The sequence below is a fragment of the Dendronephthya gigantea genome, unplaced genomic scaffold (assembly GCF_004324835.1).
Source record: "Dendronephthya gigantea isolate DGI-Jeju-01 unplaced genomic scaffold, DenGig_1.0 000067F, whole genome shotgun sequence".
Classification (NCBI taxonomy): Eukaryota; Metazoa; Cnidaria; class Anthozoa; order Malacalcyonacea; family Nephtheidae; genus Dendronephthya; species Dendronephthya gigantea.
Genome location: NW_021163077.1, coordinates 939,994 through 967,986, shown reverse-complemented (window position 1 = coordinate 967,986; position 27,993 = coordinate 939,994). Strand labels below are relative to the sequence as shown.

The window sequence follows — 27,993 nt, the reverse complement described above, 5'->3', positions numbered from 1 at the left end:
GTGAATATATTTTTACATATACCATATAAGTTATACACCTCTTGTCGGAAATCGGTTATAATTCATAGCATTTATACCCCATATAGTGTTTCTCATTTCCATCGTAAAATTCGTTTGTACGTTTTCTTGAACTCTTTATTATGTAACCCATAAAGAAAAGGATTTATCATGCTGTTCACGAATCCAATTATAAGCAGCAGATTCTCAACGTACACCGGTGGCAACGTGCAGGGTAATTCTAATCTGATGCAAGAATTTACTACCATGCTAACGATTGTGTGTGGATACCAGCATAGGAAAAACGCGCCAACGATAATGGCGAGCGATTTCGCTGCCTTTAAGTTTTTTCGTAGCATCGAGGTGCCGTTTATTGAGAACAAGCGTGATTTGCGTTTTCCATTATTGTTTCTGCGGGTAACGTGAACTTGTTCCGTGGTTCCCATCGTGGAGTTCTTTCTTTCGTGCGCAGTTACTATTTGCCCGTTGGTGGAATTCTTTCTTTCGTGCATTAAAGCTATTTCCTCGTGTTCAGTATCCATTTTAGCGTGTTCCGTTGCCGCTTTTGCGTGTTCATCTTGTACTCGCGCGTGCTTAAAATCCGTACTCGCGAGCAGGGAGTTTCTGTGTTCGTGTCCATTTTTATGATTCGCGTGCACATCTTTCTCACCAACGGGCGGAAAATTACCATTCGCGTGCGGAACTGTCAAATAGTTCGAACCGTTGAAATGCATTTCTATTTGAATAGGCGAGCACGAACCAGCCCGCGACGATCGGCGACTATTATTTGCTGAATGCGTCATTCCTGTTAAAGAGGCTCTGCCGTTCGGAGTTGCACTTTCCAGGCGATGTATTCTTTCGATATGCCCCTTGGCTATTAGGTAAATTCTGAAATATATAACGCTCATTATCAGAGGCGGAATAACAAAGTTCAAAACTGACACCATCACGGAGTAGTGCCAGGCGATAGCGAAGTAGCATTTTGTGTTTTTATTATCGCGTACGGTACAATTAGGATTGGTATCATCTGGCCAGGGTGTCGAATCCTGCCAGCCCATTAGTGGAAGCAAGGCGATAATCGTTGAGTAAACCCATATGAACATGACCACCAGTAATGCCCTAAAGGGCGTGGTCTGTCTCTTATATGCGAACGGGTCGCGAATGAGTCGAAATCGGTCTATACTGACTGCCAACAGGTTCAGAGTGGATGCCGGTGCCGAGATGAGGTAGACTGTTGTATAAAATTTGCACAATGTTTCTCCGTATTCCCAGACGTGCTTCGTTAGTATGATATGTAGGTCGTAAGGCATCACGAAAATCGTTGTTATCAGGTCACTCGCGGCTAGGCTCAGAATGAAGGAATTCGAGACGGTTTGCAAGTGTTTGTTCACTTTGAATGCGATTACTACCATCAAATTTCCCGCAATGGAGATAGTTATAATGATTGCTAGACAAACTGAGATGAAGTATCGCATCGCTTCCTCAGTCGTAGATTCCAACTCTTCTGAGCAGGTCAGGTTTGGTAGGGTTTTATTAAACACTGCCGTGGATAGTGTCGATAATGTCAGATTCCTCATCATGTGCTTTGTCAGGTCCTTTTACACGCCAGTAATTTTTGCAATTGTTCAGTTGTTGACGTTGTAAAACCGATTGTCAAATTCTCCCAAGGTTCGTAGGTCAATTCTGGTATCTCCTCGCGGTAGGCTCGAGTTTAGTCCACGTATAGTAAAGCGAATAAAGTTGCCTTGTTGCTCTGTTTTGAGGTTGATGTTCGCTATTCGTAGAAATGGAGTATACTTGCTGAAGACAGGGCTTTGATTGTTGTTATTTTTGTAGTCGTCGTTAACTTTGAAGTTGTCCTCCCACTTGAGCAACAGGAAAAGGTATTGTGAAATCTTTGAGAGGAATGCCGACCAGGAATACCAAGATATTCAAATGTTTACTTTGACGCAACCAAGAATTTTTCAACCTAAAAGTAAAGACAGGGCATTGTTATTAAACAAATGTCTCGAAACAAAACTGCAAAGTGAATTGACATTGCCTGGTCCTTATTATTTCAGAGTTGTGAATGCGTGCACCACATTATTAGCAACCATGTCAGCGCGCGCGGAGATTATAGATTGAATGATCGAATGAACAGACCTATAACGAGACTCGTTCGTAACTTTCCCTCACACCTGACTGTCCATGACTGTCCCGCATTATCATCAAAGCTATTTCAAATTCCTCGTATTGAAAAAAATGATAGAATGTCGACCTTGAACAAATCATAAAACGATTACGATAAAAATTTTAAATTGTTTGCGATGCAAAATCAAGTTCAAGAGGTTGAACTTTGATGTGTGCAAGGAATTTATCAGTCTCCTGTTGGCTTGGTTTTTGTTTTCCGTTTGCAACAAAAGATAAGACTGCACACGAAGAACAAAACTCGTCAAAACAAACCGAAGTCAGTCCCCAAACATTTCAGAATCGTCATTGCGGTCGATTCGGTATATACCAACCCATCGTTTTTATTATGATAAATTTCAGGACAACTGGTTATTTCTTCTACTCATTGGGAAATCACTGGACTGACCTGATCATAACCTGCTATAAGTTATACTGACACAAAAGTTGGTGAAACCTTCGTGGACTGAATTTTTGGCAAAGCTATCGTTTGCTTTACGACTATGAAAACATTTAGGAACCAAAGATCGAGGTCCATTAATTCAAGTGCATAAACCAAAGATATCATAAACCCTAATATACTATCGTTACATTCAACGTAGGTTACATTATGAATAATTCCTTGATTCTCAACTCAAGGGTTGTCCTCATGACAAGGGCGATTATTTTTAACGCTCTTACATGTCAAGTGTCATGCGCTAATCTCTTGGATGAATTGCCGTAATTTTGCAAGCGTTTATCACATTATTAGGTATTTGAACAGCCCTGAAACAACACCGGACATATCATCGTTCTAAATAAACTAACTTTGATTTATTGCTATGTCTTTGCGAAATTCTTTATTTTTGTATAAACATTTACATGTCATAGCTCCTATGTACGCATTGTCTGCAGAAAATAAGCCAATATTAGGATAGCTACGAATGATATAACAGGATGTTGAGATGATCTCGTGAAGCCATTTAGTTGGAGACGTATTCTATGCATATAGGAGATGTGTGATCTCAGCTCTACTGCCTCTACATCGTGGAAACCTGATGTGGTGTGACAGACTCGGCTAAGGAATGTATCAGGAGATAGGACGTTGTGACTGAGAGAATCAACCCCCCGTCTGATATAAAGGAGCGTTGATTGTTTAATTAAACATTAGCACTGACCAGGTCCTAGCTGATATTCCAATCTAAACACATTTCCTTGCATGCATAAAGCATCTTCTCTTGCTCTGCTGTCTTCTTAACCCTGCATGGTTTCCATTCAGTCGTAGTTGTCGTGAACAAGTCATTTTCGCCGATGAGAAATAGTCCGAGTGTAAATTAGTCTTTATTTCTGTATTCAAATCGGTCATTGTTGACTGCACACACATAGAAATATTTTATCACATCAGCCACCTTGGCAAGTTCACGACACTCACGACCAAATGGAAACAAGGCAATACTGCACGTAGCAAAATAGAAACATGATTGTCGAAAGTTTAGCCTTCAAAAGCGTATAGCCGGGAAAGAGGTACAAGTACGGTGCCTACATGGCTACGTGTGCAGATATTTGGCGAAATCGTTGGGCTCTGCCACTGATCTGCTAATTTTGTTGGGCTCTGCGCTATTCAAAATTCCGCGCCTAAATTCTGACAAAGTTCGACTTACGGCAACTTTCGAAATATAATATGATTATTAGAAAACTTGCATGCTTCCTAAAGGCCAAAGCCAAGGACAATTTCAATCTCGACAGCATTCGGCTTCAGTGGAGTGAAGTATTTTATAGTTGTTACAGAGAATTTTCTACCTATACGCGGCATATGCCCTTGCTTGGTTGGTTTAAAACGTGACGAGTAAAAACATTTTGGTATAAACTTGTGCGCTCATGACGTATGTGGCCATGAAAACATCAAAGTTTGAATAAAGTTGGAAGCAAATTGGCAAATTCCGAATAGACAAAACTGTCAAAACATCTTGAGAGTACAATAGTCCAGATTCACAAGAATTATAGACACATGCAGGCTAAAGTCAATGAATTTTAAACGTGCATGTTGCTTCAAATTCATTTTTAGACGGAATCATGAGATTGCATGCATGGACAGAATGTGTATCCTATATATAATATAGGATATATATGAATCTTGTTTAGAGAACTAAGCACTTGCTTTACGTACATATATCCTTCTAATGATCTCTATATTTGCAACGATTACCTTCCATGGGGTTGCAATTCAACGCTTTTATATCCAAGACTTATTATTCTATCGTATCTGCATGCTATATATGCGATGTATGTACACGATTCCTGTATGTCCTGTATGGAAGATTGATGTCGTGACTACAGTTTGTGCTATGCCGCACACCTCTGTATATTCTGATCATGCATGTTCCTCCCGTGATGCAAAGCGCAAATCAATTATTTCATTTGTGTATTCCTATGTATAATAATCCCAAAACTCCCCTTACCTTCTCGTCGTGTCTTCTCCCCAAGCACAGGTTCGCCAATGTTTCCTCTAAAGTCTGTTTTTCTCTTTCCCGTATAGCACCTTATATGTACACAACTCTCGTTCCTTTGCGGCGGTCTAGGGTCGAAGGGTCACGTCTTAAATTAAAGCTTATCTCATTCTGTTCTGAAATATTGCTTTCAAACTATCTCTTACCTCTTCTGTCAACAACTGTGAAGTATGATGCCACTACGCCAGACGTAGACGAAAATTCTGTTCGATGCTAACGGCAGATAAACAAGTCTTTCTCTGTGATCTGCGAGGAAAAATACACAACTCGTCAGTTGTGTTGACCAGGAAATGGTCAACTTTTCCGCAGCTGCTCTTTGGCGTTTTTTAAGTCTGCTTAAAAATCTTGGAAATTACGCTTAAATTTATAAATACACCATTAAACTCAATCAAACTATTAGCACCTATTACACATTAGCGTTAAAAGGCCCACACGCTATATGTTTGTATGAAATGCGAAGGCAAATTTCTAATGTCGTTGCTAAGGTTTCATCGTATTTCGTTTGAGCAGGCGAACAGATGGTTTGGTGAACTTCAAAAATGAAAAACAAGCAAATCAAACTATATATAGCTCTCAGACGCGATTTTCCATTAAAGATAAATACGACGCTGTAATCGAGAGAGTTAACTAATATCTCGCTGTTGCACGATACTAGCTGTCGTTTGGTATCCGAATCCAACCATAACATAATACTATTGCATATCAATGCGTGTACATATTGTTTATTCTGCTGTCCGTATCGTTATTATTTCAGTGCGCCTAATGGAAGTTGCGAGTGTGATATTTCTTAGCGCCCATATATTTGTTCGACAAATGCATGTTATTGCACCTTATGCCGTTATGGCTGCCTGTCATGCGTTCAATTTGTCTAGCGTGTTTGACTATAGAAGCTGGGTAAACATCCCTGAATAAGTTGATAAGAGCATGACAGTTTTACCGAGAATTTTTCCGGCTGAAAACCAAATACAAAATGCCTTGTCGAATTTGGCGTCAGTTGGCGGTTGGAGTTATTGGCATTGCTCTAGAATTTGCGGAGGTGTCGCATACTTGTTTTTAAATATTTCCTGATGAAGCTTCATATACAAGTATAAAATATAGTTGATTAGGATAAAGCTACTAATATCGTTTTCCTAAATCTGTACTAACCTAACTATGCAGTCCCAAACTTTTCTTCTTAGAGATCTCTATATAATTGTTCTCTAATTGTATGGTTCTCAAGCGGCTCAGTCTGTCTCAGAATGTATACATTATATACTGCATGAATATAATCACTGAGTCTATAAGATTCATTGACTGAAATTATAATTGTTACTGTGTTAAAAAATAAATTTGTGTTGTATACATTTTCATGCATAACCTCATGCATCTCTTCATCCCATGATGTTACGAGAGGTTCTAGCTATAACGTCAAAAAAGCTGCTTTTATGGGAAATGTATAATATGCAAATTTTCCAATCTCGCATGCACAAGTTATATGTCTAAAACTGTAGCCATGTCATTTCTAATCTATTCCTCTATAAGATCTGATGAAATTCATCCTTGTTATCAAGTATATAAAGCAATGTGATATTGCTGATTCAGACTATCTTAAACGAAACTGTTAACTGTATACCTCAATAATGCTATAATCATCGGTTCTAAGTGTTCTCCTTATGGGCAGAGAACAGCACGTAATCATCTCTATAATAATCCTGTGTTGAGCTAACATTTTGTCAGTGATACGTCTATTGTGTGATATCAGATTCAAAATGTTTTTCTAAGAGGTCCATTAATATATTTATCGTTACGACATTAAAGAGGTTTCGCGGTGAAGGAAACACAGATAGTGTTGTGTTGCAAAATGAGATATGAAATTTGTAAAACCATATACATTGAACAACCATGCATAAACCACCGTTTAGAGATACACGTGCCAAAATAAAAGCAATTATAGCCGTCTAATACAAGCCAATCGAAATTTTCATACCTTGAATAACTCACAAACGTTTTTTTCGACTACGTCAAATTCGTTATCAGGTAATCTAACCACGGTCCTTGATCACTTTCCTTATTACGCACGAGCTAGCAATCCGACAAGTTATCGCGTTTATAGCTACTATACCATATCATATCGTTCTGTTTTGGAACACATTTATGGAAATTAAGGATTAAGTTGCCAGATCTTGGTAAATATGGCTTTGTAATCAGTAGGAAATGTCGTTTGTTCAGCGTATCGAAATTTTACCCCCACGTCGTGTGTTTAAACAAGGCTAAAACCTCTTGTAGAGATTTGATTGGAATGCTGTACGCGGGAGAGCAGTTTTGGCACTCTGGTTGATAACTTTCCCAAATGCATGAAAATGGTTTCGAATATTTTCGCTGCTGAAATGATAATATCGGCTGTACCACTTGGACGGATTTGAATTGTTTACCATACTGCAGTACTTAGAATTTTATTGCTTTGCATAAATCCCGCAATGACATCTAAGAATTATAAGAACGCTATCAGTTTGACGTCATTAACAACCGTGTTTTAGCTCTTCGGGTAAAAAAGACCACTATTAGCGAGCCTTTGGAAGAGCGTTTTAGATATGATAGAGCTATCCAAGATGATTCCTACTTGGCCCTATGCGATACGAAATCAAGTAGTTTAGAACTTTAGATAGCAGGAGTAGGATACTGTATATATAGAACATTAATTTAAAGACCTGATTTAGACTTTAGTTTGATTTCTCCTAGTATGGAATAGTAAAATTGGTAAATGCTATATAATAATTGGTGAATGCTATAGTAAAATTAGTAAATGTTATAGCATATAAATATAGTGATATTATAGTAAAATTAGTGAATGTTATATAGCATATATATATATGTAAAATTGGTGAAAGTGATGGCTTATAGCTCTATAGATTGATTTAGGCATCAGTATCAGGAATAATAGTTAGGTTAGGTTAACTTCTTCACTGTCGTAGATATAGTTAAAGTTAATTAGAAATGATCCGTTTAGAACTGACGTTTTAGAAATCATTGGATGGTTCCACAAGGTGTATATATAATATATAAGGACCATGGGTTGAATTATCTTCGTTGGTAGAAGTAATACCCGGCCTGAATAAACTTCTGCCTGGTTGGGTATTGACCAGTGAAAATATTTTGTCACTTGTTTAAATGAAGTTATTAGTTCAGTTATGTTTTCTCTTATTATACAGCATAAAGAAAATATTGGGGACGTTGACATCAGACCCATGCTGTGTAGGAAAAATCTATCGAACTAATGCAAGTGCGTACATAGAAAGGTAACTTAACCGTCATCATCGTGGGGAACACAGTTGATAAACCTAATTTTTTGCACAAACAAAGCTCATCTTTCTGCGATGAAATTGCACCTTTTGAAGCATGCCGTTGCGATAAATGGCCGCAGGCGCTCTAGGACGAAATTATTAAGAATTTCCTTGCTTTTGGAATCGAATTTTTTTCAACGTTATCAATATAGCAAATAATTTCTCAAAAAACAATCTCTAACTATATATATCCAGTACTTTTAGCACCTTTCAGTTAATGTTTTATATCAATCATGAATTTTTGAAGTTTCAATCCTAAGTGCATGATGCATGTCGTTTATTTCAAGCTTATTTAATTAAACCGCCACCGACGGCGGTAGAATAATGGACGGGATGATCTGTAAAGGACAATTAGCTCCTATTTATGTTTGTTTTGTTCTCGAAATTGGCAGCAACGAGAATAGTTTTAAGCCTTTTACGCTCTCAACACAAACTTTAATCATTCCTTTGTGTATAAATAGGATTTTCAAATTATTTTTGGACAAACTGCCAAGAATACATTTTCACCGTCATGCCGATCGCGCGATGTTTGTTTGCGAATGACGTCATCGGTGGTATTCTCGCCCCACTCTCTCGTGTTCAACCTGAGTCTGTAAAAACAATTTGTAGAAGTATCGTGACTTCTGTTGGACATTATTTCGATTTAGTTATCTGGTTCCAAAACCTATCGTATTCGGCTGGTACGAAATTTGTTTGCCTACAGGGCTTTTATTAGGCTATTGTATTTCGACTATCCCACAAGCACTGATCTGAAAACTACTGGGTCGCGCATCTGGTATGCATAATTAGAAAGAAAACGTATCCCTGAATCGCACATTCAAATTTGTCGCTGATTTTCTTCCTTTTGCTTTAAGTCTGCCTGTTAATGCTAATGAGGTCAAACCAATATGGCTGCCTCGAGAACGTCTGATTACCTTCAAAGCTTGTTCGAGGAGTTGTTTATCGCTACAACGACATAAGAAGAGACATTTACTTGACAAAAAAGCTAATTTAGTTAACTAACAATTAGGTTTGTAAAGAATTTAGAAACATTAGAAATGTTGTCTCACTATAAATATTCAGACTTCAAAATTAGCCGGTCAAATTCAAAAGGATGAGTGATCGAGTAGTTTTCAGATCAGTTATTTAACCGATTGCTACAAACCCTGGCAACTATAAGAGCCTCTGAAATATTATACAGACACAATTATTACATTGCTACAGTTCTCAGTTGCATTTCGTGTTTGCTTTTAAATAACTGCATGTATTTATTAATTTCCACCTAAAATAGCAAAAAGGCTACAAATACGAACTATGACGTTAGTTGAAAAGATAAACACAGGATGAACAGTTTGAAACTAATAAAGCTTTAGTCTGCATTCCCCGAGCACGTTTGATATATAAGTCAACGACATTTGTGGTAAAATATGTTGAAAGCATGTTTAACGTAAGACATGTTTAATGTCTTTGTGGTAAGACATGTTTAACGTACAAATATACTACCTGTGATAATTTAAATATTTTTCTTTTTGTTTGTTCAGGTTAATGAGCCTGCGTATAGATTCAATCACAGGCCAACACACTACAAACAAGCAAGATTACCATGTTAATGAAACTTTTTCTCCTGGCTCATCACAAATAATGATATGTATCTCAAGGTTTTCATGTAAGTATACAAGTGATATCATCTGATTACGATACTCTAGAGTCGATATTTTTGTTGTCAATGACAAAATAGTCCAGCGTATTCTAAAGCAAAGGCGATGATAGCTCGTTGTATAGTTATTGGGTGTTAAAGTCCGGAAGTTCATAGTTTATACTTCGACGGCAAACTTCAACAATAAAATTCAAATATATCTACCATGTTTTAAATTTCGAAATGCTAATTAACTTATTGGCATAATTAGAAAGTACAAGTCATCATTTATTATGTTGGTTCTGTATGAACACGCGCAAAACAAGAGGCAAAGTGAACTTATTGGAAATAGGGTGTTGATAAAGACCGGAAACTTAGGCCTGCTGGTATTATCTTCCCAAAAAACGCGTCGAAGCCTGCCCGTATCAGAGATGAGTTTAGGTCGGTAAACAACACATCGTCGACATTGACACACAGAAAAACAATAAAACGAACCAGAAATGGCACTCCTTCGTTACAAAACGTGTCGCGACAAAATCCAGTTACATCCCAAAAGCCACTGTTTCATTATCCACAGTACGGGTTTTATGATAAAATCCATTGCTCGTGATTAGTATAAGCATTTAAAGGCACAGGTCGTCATTCGTCAACGTCAAAGCAGTGGCATTTCGTTTCCTCCAGTAGCCCACGCAGCCGCGCCGTATCAGTTGCAGCTTGGGGACGACACCGCATGGCTATCAATGTTATACAACAAGTCATTGAAACGAAATGAATAGTTAAAGATCTATAAGAGAGTTTTAGTCGTCGACCGCGTTGTGTTTATACTACTGCAAAACTTTGTTTGCGTGCGATTAATGCTGCATTTCTAAAGTTGCATTTTCTAACCAGTTCATGTTTCTAACGTCTTATTCTGTATTATATAATGTATTACATAAAGCATCTGACAGACGACAAAATTTACCAACACTGAATTCAAGGAGTTTGTTTTGAACCATGTCGACGTTTGTCGACTGAAGATAGATTCGATCTCCTCAAGGCTAGTTTCCCTTTTAACGTAATTGTCGAGAACAAGTCGTTTTAACTGATGAGAAATAGTCTCGAATAGATGGAATTTGTCATTGCTTTTCCTCGAATTCGGTCATTCTTGACCACAAACACGAAGCAACACTCTATTAAACCAACCGCCATTACATGTTTACGAAAACAACGACTATAAATGAAAACAGGCTTTGAGTCGCTTTTGTCGCGGTTATCTCATAACATGATAATCAATATATAGATCGACCTAACTGCCTGTTCACTTTTGACACATGAAAACGAGGCGTCCATGCAATTGTTTAGTCTGTTCATATGTAAGACAATTAATCAAAAGATAACCTTTGGTAATCTCCTAAAACCTTTTTATTTTCTACTTTGGCCCATTCTTTTAATTACTCTTTAATACACCATTTTTGGGGAACATTTTTCAGACGAGGCGGGATCACGCGGAATGAATCATGCGCTTTCGAACGCGCGTACACTGAACGGGTAACGTGTTTTTTTTTAATTTCTTAATATCAAACAGACCTTCGCGACTAAACATGAGATACGCACTGCCTGTGCATTACTGGATAATCACGCTGTAAGAGCTGTCATCTTATGTATTTACTTTATATGGTCAAAGCAATTTTAGGTTTGATTTGCGCTGTGCAAACTTTAATTTAATTTCTGCATTCTGAATATTATAAATAATTCACTTTCATTTGACGCACGCCAACGGACGTGCCAAGCAATCAGCTGCTCTCTTGCTCTCGCAATAATATAGATTGGATGAATATTAGAAATTTGCTGTAAGCCTATTTGTTTCGGGTGGTATTTCCCAAAGACATTTCATCGATAAGCGTGTGAATAGAAGTGCCGCCGCGGAGGTGTTTGCGTGTACTAATATCGCTCGTGGGCCGGGTTCAATAACTGTGTTAAAAGGCTGGCAGATGATACTGTCAACTTCAAAAATATTGACAATTAACATGGTCTTCATATATTAATTCAAATGGAGTCGCACAAATCGTCTCAAAACATAGCACTCGTCTTTATAGCATAAACGCGCTCTCATTATAGGAAAATCGATTCACTAGCGCCAGTTTTTTCTACTTAATATAAATCAAATGATTTCAAGTCAGTTTTGAGCCTTCCCTATAATACATATATCATCTCAAAAGCGTAATTCCACGGGCCCTTTTTTCGATGGCGAAATGCGAAATTTCAAGCCAAACCATTTGGAGGCGGCCTCTGAGATAAATGTTCACTAATGGAACTGCTTGATTCCTCAAATGCAATTTAAAGGAAACAAGTGAAATGTTAGTTCGAATCTCGTCGAGGATCGACGTCCATAAAATCATGCCCCGATGGGAAACACTGTAAGATCACTCAACACCCCTGTTTTTACGGAACGTCGACCAATGTTACTGCATGCTCGTTGCGTGTTTTTGGCGTAACAAGATAATGTACCTTCCTCGGATATCACCCACAGGAATGCAGCCATATTATATATATATTTAAACACCGATCAAGGGATACGTCGAAGAGTACTTGCATCACCTTAGATTCTATTTGTTTAGTTTTTAACGGGTTCGTCTGCATATATATAAGCTAGCTGTAGCTTGATACGTGCAAAAAAATAGCAACAGGCTCGAACGTTCCCTCGTGAAAGTGCATAACTCTTTTAACATATTTTCATATTTTTCAAAATGCAAACGGTTTCTGAGAATAATGTATATATAATATACCGAACGATACCACTATTTATACTTGTAGATATAGCTTATATTGCTTCGTTATATTGGTGCATATCCCAGTAGGAATTTCGGACCCTTTGTAGATTTCAAAACTGAAGTCTTATATATTGGCTTTAAGTTATTTGTAAATTAAAATGTCTGCGATTGTGGCCATATACTCAGCCGGACAATGGCATTGCATTATTTACGAGATTAATAACAGACATTTTGTGGACTTAGATGTCCGCAAAAGGGTTAAAAATTTCCAGTAATCTGTACAGACTTCTCCTAATGAATTTTCTCTAATATTTTAGAATAGTTCTTGTATATAATATAGCGTACATGCATTAGACAGTTCCCTGCTGCTCGTCTTAAAAGGTTATTTTAACACTTAAAATTCGGAAGAAAGATAACATCACTCTAGACCATAGTCTATACATGCATGCAGTACAATAAACTATATACAAGCAAGCGAAGACATTAACACTTTTTGTGCATATAAACTTACCGCGTAAATCCTGTACCACAATAGTCTATAATAATACCGTCACAGCTCCTTAAGTTAAAACGAACTCTGAACATTTCGGTTGCGGTGAAGCCGCCAATTTAGCGATATCTCAATGCAACTAGATTCACTCGATGTTTGTAATGTTAGTTCAGTTATATGCATATCCGACTCAGTTATGTGTCTATTGCCGACCGCCGAACACGCATAACTTATAAATATTGGACTTATCGTGTTTGAATTTATTCATGATACACTGACATGCCCTGTGGCATATGTTTTCTCCGTGATAAGATGAGAACACCATGTATATTTATGATAAATGTAGTGTTGCTATTGACACTGTATATATTTAAATTTCAGACTAAAAGCTAACCAGGCGTTCAATGTAAACATGCATGCTTGTGCGTCAACGCATTGTTGTAAAAAGATGGTTGTATATAATAAAGTTTCAACTTGAATATTCAGATGAATGATGTTTAGAATTAGGTTTGACGTTTTTTATTTCGGCTGCCAACATAGATTGCATACATAATGCATTCTTATCTTTTTTTTCGTTTTTCCTTTAAAGATAGGGCAGGTTCGTTTTGTAGCAGCACTGATTGTGATGTTTCGTTATTATTGGGCAATTGTGTGCGTTTGATTGAAATTGTATGGGCGTATTTTAGACTATAGGGGCAAGCATTCTTAGATTTGTCATTGTGCCTATCGTGGGCATTAATTCACACCGCGGTCTTGCTGTGTCTTCACCAATAATTTTTCGACAATTCCCTGTGGCGTTTATAATGAAATTTTCCTTTTTCATATAACGAAGTTTGAAAATACTTCTTTGCCGGACAATTTTTGGACGATTTAAAATTTCAAACTCAGGAACAAGATTCAAACTTCCAGTGTGGCTTTGAACACACGATGTTTCCCGTTTAAAACCATGTACCTCCCCCCCCTTCCATCTTGTCCGCATCAATCATTGCAAATTTGCACAAAATGAAATAAAAGTATATACCGACAAATGTCACTCATTATATTCCGGGGGGCTGCTCACAAATTTAAACTTCGCATAGTTCGCTCTTTATATTGCCGCTGAACTATATAAGTGCACCACGGAATGCTAAAATAATAGCGTGGCCAACCTGACCATTTTATGCCGCTATATGTTAATATCTTCGCATTCATTGACTATCAAACAAAAAATTATTGTTGTAATGAAAAATCGTTACTGAACATACATGGCATCGTGGTTTCATGAGCCACTAGAGCAAGTTTATAGTGACAATGATACTTTGCTAAAAGCAACCAAAATTGTTCAGAAAATAATGGTATTTAGTATTTACTGTAACAGGACGGGCTCATACGTCAATAGCTCTCACAGGCGATGGGCATTTTTTTTTTGGTATTCATTGACTCATTGATTGCGTTGCCATGACGTCATTTGAGGATTTCATTTGACGTGCCAGTGCAACAAAAACGAATATTGAATAGTATTTTTGAAGAAACAATATGGATTGCTACACATGTTTACCTTTCTTTAATTGCTTTGTTCGAAAGAGAATCACCCCTTTTCTCCGGTATGCCCCTATATAGCCGACAGTTTACACCCAATATGCTATTGCTAGGTTGTTTTTGTTTGACTCTTGTTGAAAGAAAACAATTTGGGAAAGCTTCTGCGTCATTGCTTAGCACACCTATGGCTATGGTAATCGCTAACAACACGCCAAATCATTTTGACAGCATGTCAAGTTTTGAACTTCTGTCAGGAATTTAGCACGTCATAAGCAAACAGCCTCACATCGACAATAGAACCTGCACGTCGATCAAAAATAAAAATTTGAGCGCGTTTCTTCACCTGCAAAGTCCAAGATTTTCGAAGTGAAGTTCGTTGAAAATTTTCTAAAATCTGCAGGCCAACATGTATATATTGTCAAAAGCTAGAACACTTTCATATTCAAATGAGAATTCTCAAAGAACCGTACCCATTAAATCAAATTAATGACATTGCATGTGGACACAGTTTGTTTTCCCAAAAAAACTTTTTTTACATGCATGCATATAAGGTATATAAGAGTGAATTGATGTATAGCCGAATGTAATTACCTCACGATTTTGCCTCGATGTTTAACTGAAACCAGTGACAATTCGATCAAGTGATGGACATTTCATGTCAAACCTTTCTGTTTTAATTGTTCTTTTCTAGTTCGACTTCTTTGTTTGATTGCTTTTAGGATCATATCAATTTTGTTTTGAACTGGAGGAATATGTCGTATGCCGAATAATATGTTTTCAGCAAGACGCGTGTAGTTTGGTCAGATGGTCCATGAGAGAGGTATTTACATGCAAGATTTATGATCATATACATTTATACTATAATGTCTATAATGCATGCACTATATATAGTGTTTTGTAGAACAAAGACGCAGCTGTTTAACCTGACGCCTATCATTCTAAAGCCTGCATGGATCAGAGAAAATTGCATGTAAGAAATATTATTTCAATGTCCGTCCTTCAAAAAGCCGCCCGAGGTATTTTCAAGTTGGTTAATATGAAAACAATATCAGCGATAAATCATTCATATGAACAGTAAATCAATCTTATTAAATAGTGTGAGGTAAAATCGAAAAAAATAATCAAGCCCCCTGTATATAGCTTATATATGCATGTATTCAATTAATAGTGTCGTCTTGGATTCACATAATATATATAGCTATATATCATTGTTAGCTTCTATAACTTCTGCATCGAAAGAAAGATTTTCAAAATTTCTAAAAACATATACCCGGCCCTATGTAAAAGAAGTCATTTGTTCATGCAGCTGCATTAATGATTTGAGCTCTCTTGTTATCTAACTGCTATGCGAAAAAATATTTCCTTCGAACCTAAGGGTCTATAATTGAATGCCAAAGCCAAGGTAAGGGGGAGAAGTGAACGATAAAGTTCGTGTATATACTGATGTCTAATAATGTATGTACACATGCACTATAGCTGGAAATATAATTATTCACATACATAGTGTATATATAAGTTGATAATTACGCATGAAAGCATGGTTTTCTAGAGAGTTCAGACTGACGAATATATTTCTCACGGTGTTTACTGCAAGCAGTTTTTTATAATCGCACTAAATTTAAAAGCTGGCTGGGTTATACGTCCTACCTTAGAAGTATACATATGTGATTATACCCAAATCTTCACTTTATCCATATTTCTTGTTTTTGTGGCTCTCAAATTCTCGCCAATCGTATGGATAAACTTATAATTACGTTATGACCATCGGTTATATAGGTTCCATGCATGTATATGGGGAAAGCGCAGCAATTTTTAGACTGGAATAAAACCCCCGCGTATTTGTATTGTGCGTGCATGCATGGGGTCCGCGTGATCTATGATTATGTATATTAATTGTTGCGTGATCATATATTTTGATGAGGTATTTTATCTCTGTCTTGTTTATTTGGCTTAATTATCACATCATTATGGAAACTAATGCATTTTCAATCCCCGATTCCATTTCGTCCCTGCTACGATTTGGCATATTCGGACCACAGAACGAGGCTAACCGATTAACCTTGGATGATGTGGAACGTTTTTCAAACCCACAAAAAAAACCAACACCATATATGGTCATCTTGATAACATGACCACGGTCACGATTTATACGCCCATTACTAATAAAATACATTGGTTCGGATTCCCGCTGTTCGTAAATCGTTCAGTAAAGTTGCATCATCATGTTTAACATTGCTAAAAAGCGATTAAACAATTCAAAGTATGCTAAAGTTGGCGAGAATTTATAGGTCCCCTATGTATATGCGTGCAGATATCTTACATGAGACGAATATTATTTCGTGGAGAGCTGCATGCCTGGAGAATTTGCCGCCGTTTTACTTATTTTCGACGACTAGGCTCCGTCTTTTTTTGCTCGTTACAATTTTACTTTTAGCGATTTTTGACTCACGGGTAGTCTTGCATTCTTTAGTGCCATTAACTCGACCAACCTGCTTTGCCCGCTTAGTAATAAAAACTTATTTATCTGGTTATCTACTAGTCCACAATTAATCCGCTATTCGTGAGTACTCTCATTGAGATCTTTAATTAAACCTGTCGTGACGAGAGCAAGATAGTCCTTCCTAGTTTTAGGCAAGATTTCCTTTCTTTTGCGACTTACGAGATGCACTCAGCAAAAGTCATTTAGCACAAGAGCTGCAATTTGTCATCACAACGACAAACAGAAATGAAAATGCACCTAAAAAGCTAACGGGTTTCAATTTATGGGTGCATACACCCTTGGATTCCCGCATGCAAGTGTCAGGCGATTTTCTTTCTTTTTTGTCTACAAATTGGTGTAGCTTGTTCCTCTCAAATATTTTCACGAAAATACACGCTGCGCCGTCGATGAAGACAAGAAGTCACTTAATAGGCCAGCGCATAATTTAAGCTAAGTTAGAATTGTGATTTATGTATTTGTATAATTCGACTTATCAGCAGCGAATATTTGTCCATTTGTACATCATTCGTCGTGGATAATGAATTAACACTCGTTTAAAACCATATGTGGGCCATATGCTTTAGGTTGCGTGCCTGAGAAACTGCCCTATTTTGTAATCAACTCGTGTCTATATAAAGCGTAATTTAAACCGCATTTGTTCCACTCCACCGAGACGAGCTTACATCTCAAAACAGCGAAAACTATATAGCTAAGGCATATATTTAGATATCCTCGCTTTTTTTATACCTATGTATACATTGCATGTGCCAACAATATAATAATTATCCTGCATCCAACCAACTCGCGCGTTCTTTTTATGATCTTTTTATAGTATCATTAAAACTAATGATACTATGCTATCATATTGTCTCGCGTAGAGCATGCCTATATAACTGAGGGCTTATTTCAATCGTCGTTCCTCAAAGGCCTATCCTCCTCCGTAGGCCCTTTTCTGGGCAAATATGGCGGGCGGTGATATGCTCCCTAGCGCCTGCGGAGGAGGTTGCTCGAAGGGTATACTAAAAAGAACGCTAAATAACAAAAACAAATTCGTGGAAATCTCATCCCGGCTCGAGCCCCGGCTTGTAACAAACAAAATCCGGCCACGCTGGATGAACCCAGCTGTGCAGGTACAGCAATAATGCTTATACCGATGCAAAGTTCATCAGGGATTTCTATATGTGTATAAAACATTTGTATGTAGTACATGGGTTAGTCCGGGAAATAAGGCCAGCCCTATTAGTGTAATTGGCGCATTGATAATTAAGCATGATTTAAAACTCTGCAGTCTATATCGTGGTGACACCCAGCTATAGAGAGACGAAAATGGCATTTAAATACGAGCGAAACAGCTGCACGATTGAATATTTCGATTCTCTTAGGTATTTGAAACGTTCGAATTGCAACTTTTCAGCTGTTCTTTCTGACGAATGTTTCGTGAAGATTTCTGTCTGTTGCATGTTATATATACATATAGTTTAAAGGAAAAAAGATTTATAGATAAGATGTTATCGATCTCATACAGACACAAGCAATAACATTTAAGTGCCTAATTCCTGCGACATATTGATTTTCAAGTCAAGTGTGTTTTAAAATGCCGGGGCTTATCAAGACCAACGGGTCTAGGGGTCTAGTGGTCAGACGAGATTTGATGACTTTCGGCTCGAATTGTTATCGTCAAACTTTTAGGGGGTTTTTATACTGCTGTGTTGGCAGATCATTTGCGTATATGCATAAACTGACAATCCTACACATGCTGTGGGCGTCAGCCAGTATACTGAATACTTACAAAATGACTGATACTTGAACCTTTAAAAAATACACGAAACATTTAGCGCATGTATGTGCAATACCTGTATTTGTGACCAGGCTTCGGTATCTGATAAAATATATTTCGCAATTTACCGTCCATGCATCTCGTTTCATAGATGGCAATATACTGACATAAGGACTTTACAAGACCTCTATATTTGCCCTGACCAAATCAGTAATTTCACAGTGATTTCAGTGATTTCAGTGATTTCACTTGACGAGGCCATTAAAATGTGTCAGGCTACTTGCGTTATTGCTTAGTTGCTATTTTGAATCAATCTTTAACAAAAGTTTTGAGATTACGTCAGTCATCACGTTGCCATGGTTCAGCAGCAAACAAACGTCATCACGTTGCTATGGTGCAGCAGCAAACAAACATTACAATTTGCAGCATTGCGTATTAAATGCACTCGATTTGTTTGAAAAATACAACTTAAATCTTGTTGACAGATCTACGTTTCCTGAGGTTAGGATTTGGTAGAGAGATTTAATTTAAACGGAAAAAAAAGCATGATTATTTTGACCTTTCTAACAATTGTCTTCATTGATGGAAAAAAAGTCTGCGAATTTCTGACGTTTAAATGGCTTTATGATTCAATTCCGGTTACATTTCCTCAATAATGCGTATATTAGACTTTTTTACCGTAAACAAGTTAACAAGGATATTTTCTAATTATCTCGTTGAATAATGATCGTGTGAATACTTGTGCACATGTATCACACAACTTTCGTATAAGGATACAAATGATAAAGCTCTTCCCTGGTTGTTACATGCATATATACTGTAGCTCAATCGATTTCTAAGTTGTCGTCTCTGGATGCTGAGGTGATTCTACTGGATATAGCTCTATATATTACACAATACATCGATTTCTAACTATACTGCACCGATAGCTCTGCATCAGTCTCAAACTTTAGAGCAGGATCGAGATGGGGAATTTTCTGCACGATACATCTCGATTTTTTAAAGAAGAACCTGAATTCGAATTAATTTTTTTCTACACGGGATAGCTCTAGCAGTTTTGAGCTGCTCTCTTAAACAGGAAGAGCCGAAGAAGTCCGGCAGAAATCGGCTGCTCCTCAGTGATCGAGCATCTTCTTATGTATGAAATTTGGAAACGTTAAAAATGTGCGATGGTTTTCCGCAATCTGTAATTAATCCTATTCAGTTGGGATGAGTTGAGGTTCCCATTATGTCCGTAAGAACATTTTATTTGAAGAATTTCGATCATGACTGCCGGGTGATTTATGAATAACTTGCACTGTACATATATCATTATTGCCCCACGGCACATGCGGTTCTTTTCAGACTCAAGTGCCGGCTAATGTTTCATTTCTTATATTATGAGCAACTCAGGAAGCAAACCACATCGGAAACTTAATTAGAATTCTAGCGGTTTAGAGAGCTCGTGCTTGTCACCTACATGTCAACTGATAAAAAGTCGCGAAATTAATTCTACCACAGGGGAAACTGACAGCAGTGTGAGGGGCCCGAATTTCGGTTCGATAAGAACTTCATTCCACAAGAGACATTTTATGAAATCCATAAATTTAGTTCCTAACTTTCTTTGCAACAAGGATGTAACTGTTACGAATGTAAGCCGTGTTGCGTCTCTTGGGCGATGTGAAATCTGTAGGGAGGTGTGAAATTTGTGGGGCGTTGTAAAATCTGTGGGGCGGTGTAAAATCTGTGGAGGGGGGTGTGTGAAATAGTGTGGGGCGATGTGAACTGTGTTAGGCGATGTGAAATCTGTTAGGCGATGTGAAATCTGTTAGGCGATGTGAAATCTGTTAGGCGATGTGAAATCTGTTAGGCGATGTGAACTCTGTTAGGCGATGTGAACTCTGTTAGGCGATTTGAAATCTGTGGGACGATGTGAAATCTGTTAGGCGATGTGAAAGCTGTTAGGCGATGTGAAAGCTGTTAGGCGATTTGAAATCTGTGGGACGATGTGAAATCTGTGGGGCAGTGTACGTGGCGATGCAAAAATTTTATTTTACCAGAGACGAAACTCTTTTGAGTTGATAAAACAAAATTGGTCTTCCATATGGCATAACCCTCGGGGATGGGCCGATGGGAAAATGTTAGATCTGTGTCAAAGACGGAGTAGCTCAGGTGTGATATTCAGCATTTTTCAATCTATCAAATCTTGCGGGACGTTAACTTGATTAACGTCTCCTCTAACATTAGATAACAAATTAACAATGAATTAATAAAAGATGATTCCTATTTTTACTGCACGTGTGGAAAGAAAAATTAGGAATTGATAAAAGCTGTTCGGCATGAAGAATGAGTTTATTTAGTTAAGTTGAGGTTTTGTCCTTTCTTTCATTTCCCAAGACAGGTTCAAGAGGGCCATGCATGCATCGTGTCATCTTCTTAGCTCTCATTAATGATTGACTATAAACAAACTAGAGTTTCGTATGCTTGAGAATTGTTTTATATATAGCTTTCGATTCTCATCATCAAGATATATGTGTCTGGGTTATTTTTCCCGCTGTAACCGGTGTGAAAAGATATTACGATGCGATTCCAATTCAGAAATGAGTCGTGCTGACGTATGACTGAATGTTATGACCATATCAAGAACAAATGTATATGCATGGCAGCAAGTGTTGGCCGATAAGGGAAATGGTTATATGAACATGCCACATGTTTATGTGTCGTACTGATTCAACTCGTAGACACGCGTTGTGTCAATAATATAGTATATATCTAACCATTCATGATATGATACAGCTATAGTAAGGATGTCGGTGTGTTCAGTCCTGCCATATCTAAAACGATAGGCATATACGAGTCGGGGGGCGGGGGATTGGGCAGAATTGGTGATAAGTCAGGCAATTTGTGCTCGAGGGTCGGAAAATTTTGCTGAAATCCACGATCAAACAGTATTCGATTTAGTGGGACAGAGAAAATGCGCTTGGAATTAGCGAACTGATTTTTACTCACATGCAGACCTATCCTAGCTGCTGTATTCAAAACGTCAAAATAAGCTTAGCTATACTACCTAGATTACTGACTACCTTTGTTTGCGAGGACAATAAATCATGAAATGTCATCTCATGTTTTAGCACCTACGAGAATAAAGCTGTTCTTTATCGTTTATTTATTTATACGCATGTATAATCTAATTTATATAATATGCAAAGGTCCTTGTAACGGTCAGCTCTAATTATTAATATAATCAGGGAGCAGCGTGGCAGCGTCTTCAAATAACTTAGCATCAAATGTGGTATAACAACTGCCTAAAATAGACAAAACACTTCTCGACGTTTCGACCTGAGGGCCTTCGTCAGGAGAGCTCTAATTATTAGTACCATTGTGTTGTGGTAGTAGAACTCTGTAGAAGTGTTTGGAAAATAGTATAATTACTCAGATATTTCTATCAATATAGAAATCGTATCCTATATACTGATATACAAGCAGCTCAAAGAACATAACTACTTTTTCCATCCGTTATGTCTAATTAGTCTGAAGGTTTACTCACCACGGGAGATAAGGAGCTACAAATAGTTCACTATTGAAAAATATAATCAGTTTTGCCGTTGGCATGCATGCAGCAATTTGTTTACTTATTTTTCAGAATGGTGTCAAAGTATTTCTGTAAGATTTAAAATAATTCCTAAGCTATGGCATTTCCAACGCAAGGTGAAAATTACAGGTTTTGTAAAGATCATCTTTACGGCGGCAAAACTTAACGGTGAAAAAATTATTTAGACAACCAATCTAAAATTGAAATTGGTTGTCTCAGATTCAGCTTTTTTATCCATTTTCTTTGGTAAAAAAACCATGTCTTTAGTTGTCTTGACAACATAAATTAATGTGAGGTAACCAATTTTATATCTTTTACTGTTTTAATTACATGGTATAGACTGTAGTGGCATAATAAATATGTTTTGATGCACACAACTTTGATTTTTTGTTTTTGTTGTATCGTTGATTTTGTATTTGAAGGCGTAATTACATGTCGTTCTCAGATTTATTCATTTCTATATTGTGAGATACATTGCCATTGGCGATCTTTAACGAGTCAATAGGAATGCACGGTTTTAGTACCATGAAGTATGGTCGTCGCATCGGCATTTTAGACTACATTATAAAAGAGATTTATCGATTTACCTTGTTCAATTGGAATATCTTGTGAATGACATGAATTCGCCGTTCTCGCAGCACGAGTTGCATACGTGTTTACTCTGTGTTTAGCGCAGGATATATACCCTGTTCATGAAGTTCAGTCTGCTGTGAAACTAATCGATGAAACGCTGGTATAGAGTCGCCTGGGGACCCGTGTCTTCGTGTTTTGACCGCGCTAAATCATGCACGTAAGTTGTTTCTCTCCTGTGCACCGAAGGAAAATCTCGGAGATTCTCTCCAGGAACTCTGATCCTTCCTTTTTCCTCGTTGTAAAGAAGTTAAATCTATTATTCTCTTCAATTTAACAACGTGTATAACCAAATGAATAAACTGCGGGACAGTGAATGCTAAAGATGGCAACAATACGAATACCTATATGGTCCCGATACATGTGTATATCAGTTTTAAGGTATTTTTATCTCGAACCGCAAAACAACGTGACCATGCAAATAAATAAACGACGGGCTAGTGTGTGATAAAGATAGCAACAATAAAAATACAACAACAAATATGATAAAGTATTTTTATCGCGAATCGCAAAACAGGAAGAAACAAACTTTGAAAAAATTAAGGTAACTAAGGTATTGCAGGATTGTTTTTCGTTTGATTTGATTTTCACGACTGATTTGTTGTGACTCAGTCGAGTGAAATGGCGTTTGCCTATTCTTCACGTCCTTAAAAAAATGTTTTTATCATCTCTATTCCACGAATAAGCACTCTATGGTTGCATGTATGCTTGATACTGACTTGCTTGCATGTATAAGACAAGTTCTATTATAGATTTGCGTTCATTACATTGCAGATATACTTGTCAGTTATATTTTGTTTTGAATGTTTGATACGGAAACTTATTGTGGAGGTTCACATATATCACTGATTAGTAATAATTGGCTAGCGCCTTGCCGTTGTTGAATTTGGACCCCTGTGATCGATCCACCGCTATATTAATTAAAAACTCAGGAAGAAGACGTAGTATAGCTAATGCCTTAAGGCTGTATATTGAACACTATATACTCGTTCACCTTTTCATGACAAAGACAGTGAGTATGACTGTATGAGTCTTGAATATGAATCTTTAAATAAGAAAAACGTATTTATACGAAAGGAAATTTGTGCGAACCAAGTTCTAATAGATTTATTATGGCATTCGAAGCTTATGTTTTTCATAGCCTTTGTCATCAATTTCGAGGGGATGTTTTGTGTTTCTTTGCGGGTTCTTCCTCAATGTGTAGCTATTATGTGTTAATGGAAAGTTTTATGCCAGTAAAAGGGCGCAATAATGTAATGTCATTCAGGATAACTGGTGCTGACGTATGGCTTGGTATAAGCGAACATATAAGCAAAAGCACACCTCGAAATACTTAATTTAACAACTTAATTAAAGAAACCGAACGTGTTCTTCCTTATATTCTATTAAGTTGTCTATCAGTGGCAAAACTTAAATGATTATCATATATGGGACAGAATTGTATGGCGTTTGTAATCGAATTTGTTTTCATTTTTGACGTTACCCGGGTACATGTTTCTCTTTCCCAAACCATTTTGCAAGAGTATCCAATAAATCCTTGCGTTCATGAAGTATTGTAACATGCACGCCAAAAATTTCCAAAATTTCCCAGACTGTTACCTTTTGATAGAAATTCTTCATCAGTGTAGACACGAATAAACGGGTTGCAGACGTGCTAATATACATGTGCGATGCGGCATCGTTGACCAATTTCAGGGTAATCTAACTCATTATCATATTTAGCGCAAGTCTTAGAAATCGCTGAAATTGCTTCTCGCTGAAAAAGCAGCTCACTGCATGCTGGGTCACGGTGATTGCCGGCTGTAATCAATAAGATTCGTGACATGATAGCTTGGATTTAGTGAACTACAGTTACAAGATTACAAAGTACCACGAGAACAGGCTATAATGATAATCTCAATTCTCAACAATGTTTAACACATGCACGGCAATACTAATTACCGAGACAGCGTACAGGGCGCGCATTCGGCAACTACATAAAGATTTGTGAACTGACATATTAACCTGTCAAATATGAGTGGCTTGATGCGTGTGTTATAATTGCCTCAATTCTGATTGTATAATCTTACAATACAGCATTATTTGTTCTAACGCAGATTGCCCTACATAGAGTGGGACGCGTTAAACTCAACTGAATAGCCAAAGAAAGAACAGAACGTTCGAGACGGCAGGGGTCAAGATATATATATGTTAGAATTCAAGTATATATGGCCAATATAGGCGAAAATCCATATAGGAAATAGGTTTAGGTCCGACATAGCGGATAGTTTGACATATAACGGTGTTAATATACACCGCAGTTCAACGGTACCTCAAAACTGCGTCATACACCGAACTTGTTAGCCGATAATGCACGCCTCATAACGCGTCTTGGCTAAACTACATTAAACACATTCACATTTAAATACCTTTTCTAAAAAGCACCACACACGTTACGTAAACGGTCTATTTGTTCTTCACTCCGTTGCACGAATGACCATTCCAGTACAATATGATGTATACAATTTCGCCGCGTTTTTTCCCGTGTAAAGACAAGTCAGATGTGATCGTTGCAAGCCCAACTCGAATCTAAATGCTGTTTAATTCATGAACACTCCAAAATTCTCGGTCATGCTATACTTATGTACCGCCTCAGCGTTCTAGCACGATTTGAGTGGAATGTACGACAGACGATTCCAATGTGTATTGGCCAAGAGCCTGCCAACAAACATTATCCGAAAGGTCGTGACATTTCGAAATTGTGTTTTAATATTTTCATCACTAATTACGCCGCGTAGCAAAACCGATCACGCTATTTAAAACTCGTTGATAAACACGCGCTATTTCCTTGCTCCAAATGGTCACCGCATGTTGGTAAACTCGGGAGAAACTGAAATTTTCAACTAGCCTTGACGACCCAACCCCTGAACTTGTTTTCGTTGGGCTCGTCAGCGTAGCGAACTTCGTTCCGCATGAAATGGGATTCGATTTCACAGGACAGATCGTTTTTCTGTCGACAAGTGTGTATCGCTATGTTATTTATGATGTTATTTTATTAGAGACAAGGATTTGGTATTTGAAACATGAGATTTTCACTGATGTTCGTAGAATGGCGAACTTTTTTTTTAAGATCAGTGGCTAGCGAGGGATTTAGTTGTGAATTTCTAAAAACTGTACGCGGTTTTTTTTTACTTCGACTTTTCTTCCTGTTTTTTTTCCTACCTTTTTTTTACCTGGTTCGAAACGTATTGTACGCCAAAAACGTGATCAAGCCAGCCTAACCGCGTTGAGCTTACCAGGTGTACAATCCTATAGTCCACTCGATTTTTTCAAAGAATTACTTCAATCTGGCCAAAAAACATGGCAGACGCAGGCAATTTTCCTAAATTAATACTTAAATATAGACTGAAACTATTTAGGGGGAAGTATTCATTTTTTCATCTCTTTCATCCAGTAATTCAATTTCTCTTTTCCAAGGTGTGATAGATTTGCGCTATCTATTTATAGTAAGTTGTAATATCGTAAATGCCTATGTCAAGAAATTCTACCCTCAGTGTTTATAGTTACATGGTAAAGATCACATCATTGAATGACATAATAACTTATATGATTTTAGCCGTAACTTAGGTATGTTTCAAACGTGAGTAACTTTAAGTTCGGCACATGAATAGTTTGAACTGGATGGTCAGTCTAACTGAATAGGTTCATTTGCATTCAATTTGGCACATGCAACGGTTCGACGTCGAAACGGCCTTTAGAGATATTCAGAAATGACTCATAATAACTTTTCTTGCAAATGAACAGTCTTATCAGTTGAGTTATGTTTGCAATTGAACTAATATTTGAGGTTTTGTGTGTCAAATGCACTATACTTCTTTTAATTGGATAAATATCAAGGTGGGTGCATGAGTGGTGGACTAAGGATCGTCTTTTTTGTTCAATGACTATAACTGAATAACTTTATCAAGAATATAAATGATTAATTGGCCTTGTGCATCTTAATTGCGGTTATTAAACTATAGCTAAACTGACTTGATTATTACTGGATGTACATCAGTACATGATGCAATTGTTTTAAATTGTTTATGAAGGAGCTTAAGACGCGTCTGTTGCCTCAAGACAGTTCACACGGGGCTTTAGGATTCTCTTTATCGGTTTCACATAGTAAACGAATTTGCCGGCGTCATTCTATTTTTCGCATTGTTAAATTCATGAATAATTATCATCAATAAATATTCTTGTCTCATGAATGTCACAATGAACATTAGAATAGGATGCGAAAAATAGAATGATGGCAATACCCAACCACATTTGGTGAATTAGGTCGCATGCACACCGTATATATACCCCATACAAATTAAATACAATTTATTACAAATAGTTGTAAACATTACTTTCAGTAATTTTAACAAGTTACGAACTTTCGTGTGCAACGTTTCAAATGCATTTCTGAATTCCGGACACTCTTTACAAATTATAACATCCCTCAAAATGAGAATTGCATTGCAAGTTGCAAGGAAAATTGCATAGTGTAATAGCGCCTTTATTAGTGTGAAAATTATTCATTCTTGTAGAGTAGATTCACAAAAGGATAAACATGCAGCTTTCGCCATTTTGAATAATTGCCTATAATGTTTTTCTCGTAAAACTATAAATCAATAAGTACTTATTTCAGTTTTGCGTTCGCTTGAACAAAATATTCGCCTGTTAGAAAGAGTAACTGATAGCACAGACAACCAGGAGAATTATTCGCCTCAACTTAAAGCTGAACTTAAATTATAATAGCTGTATAGAATCGAGCAAAAAATATAGCTACCGTTGTAGCCTGTAGGTTGTAGTTATGCAAAAACCAAAGAATGATTCAAAGATATAGGAAATGGTGCACATTCCGCCATATTTCGTTTTAAAAAAGAAACATTCTATACACGAAACTCTTCTCCTTATTTTTTTATCTTATCACAAAACAAAAGCTGACCGCCATCTTGGATTGCTATGGATATGTGGACATGCATGTTATTTAAAAATATTTGAAAAATTTAGTGAATTTTTATTTCGTCACCTAGGAGTAATTTTTTACCGTTAATCCTTCTTGTGGCGTTAAAACCACACTGTAATGAGATATGTATTCAAGATGGCGACCAGCTCATGAATTTCTGTGAGGATATTCTAAAAAAGTAGGCAAAGTTAAAAAATGACGAGAGAGCGTTATATATGT

The 27,993-nt window shown here is 37.2% G+C and overlaps 2 protein-coding genes across 10 annotated transcripts in view; one reads left to right on the top strand and one right to left on the bottom strand.

The window, feature by feature from the left end:
* LOC114530902 (neuromedin-K receptor-like) overlaps nucleotides 1–27,993 on the top strand; it is a 55,356-nt gene that overhangs the window by 16,745 nt on the left and 10,618 nt on the right. For 2 of the 4 annotated variants that reach the window (XM_028552512.1, XM_028552511.1), the window contains 3 exons: nucleotides 7,838–7,924; nucleotides 9,490–9,614; nucleotides 15,062–15,162. The gene's annotated coding sequence lies outside the window, so the exon portion shown is untranslated. Of the gene's footprint in view, nucleotides 1–7,837; nucleotides 7,925–8,950; nucleotides 9,615–14,954; nucleotides 15,163–27,993 lie in introns of those variants that run through there. The other 2 variants (XM_028552513.1, XM_028552515.1) reach the window with 2 other exon arrangements.
* LOC114530897 (probable G-protein coupled receptor No18) lies at nucleotides 27–27,944 on the bottom strand. 6 transcript variants are annotated; one of them, XM_028552503.1, is made up of 4 exons: nucleotides 27,856–27,944; nucleotides 4,796–4,895; nucleotides 4,602–4,717; nucleotides 27–1,966 (listed from the first exon to the last, which is right to left on the bottom strand). In XM_028552503.1, exon 4 carries the CDS (start codon nucleotides 1,575–1,577, stop codon nucleotides 93–95), a length of 1,485 nt encoding a protein of 494 aa, XP_028408304.1. In that variant the 5' UTR covers nucleotides 1,578–1,966; nucleotides 4,602–4,717; nucleotides 4,796–4,895; nucleotides 27,856–27,944; the 3' UTR covers nucleotides 27–92. The 6 variants fall into 6 exon arrangements, with proteins under 6 accessions (XP_028408304.1, XP_028408302.1, XP_028408306.1 ...); XM_028552501.1 differs by lacking the exon at nucleotides 27,856–27,944 and adding an exon at nucleotides 25,208–25,438; XM_028552505.1 differs by lacking the exon at nucleotides 27,856–27,944 and adding an exon at nucleotides 22,757–22,815.

Excerpts from the sequence above, each read along its gene's own strand:
- LOC114530897 (XM_028552503.1), bottom strand. The coding sequence starts at position 1,577 with ATGATGAGGAATCTGACATTATCGACACTATCCACGGCAGTGTTTAAT.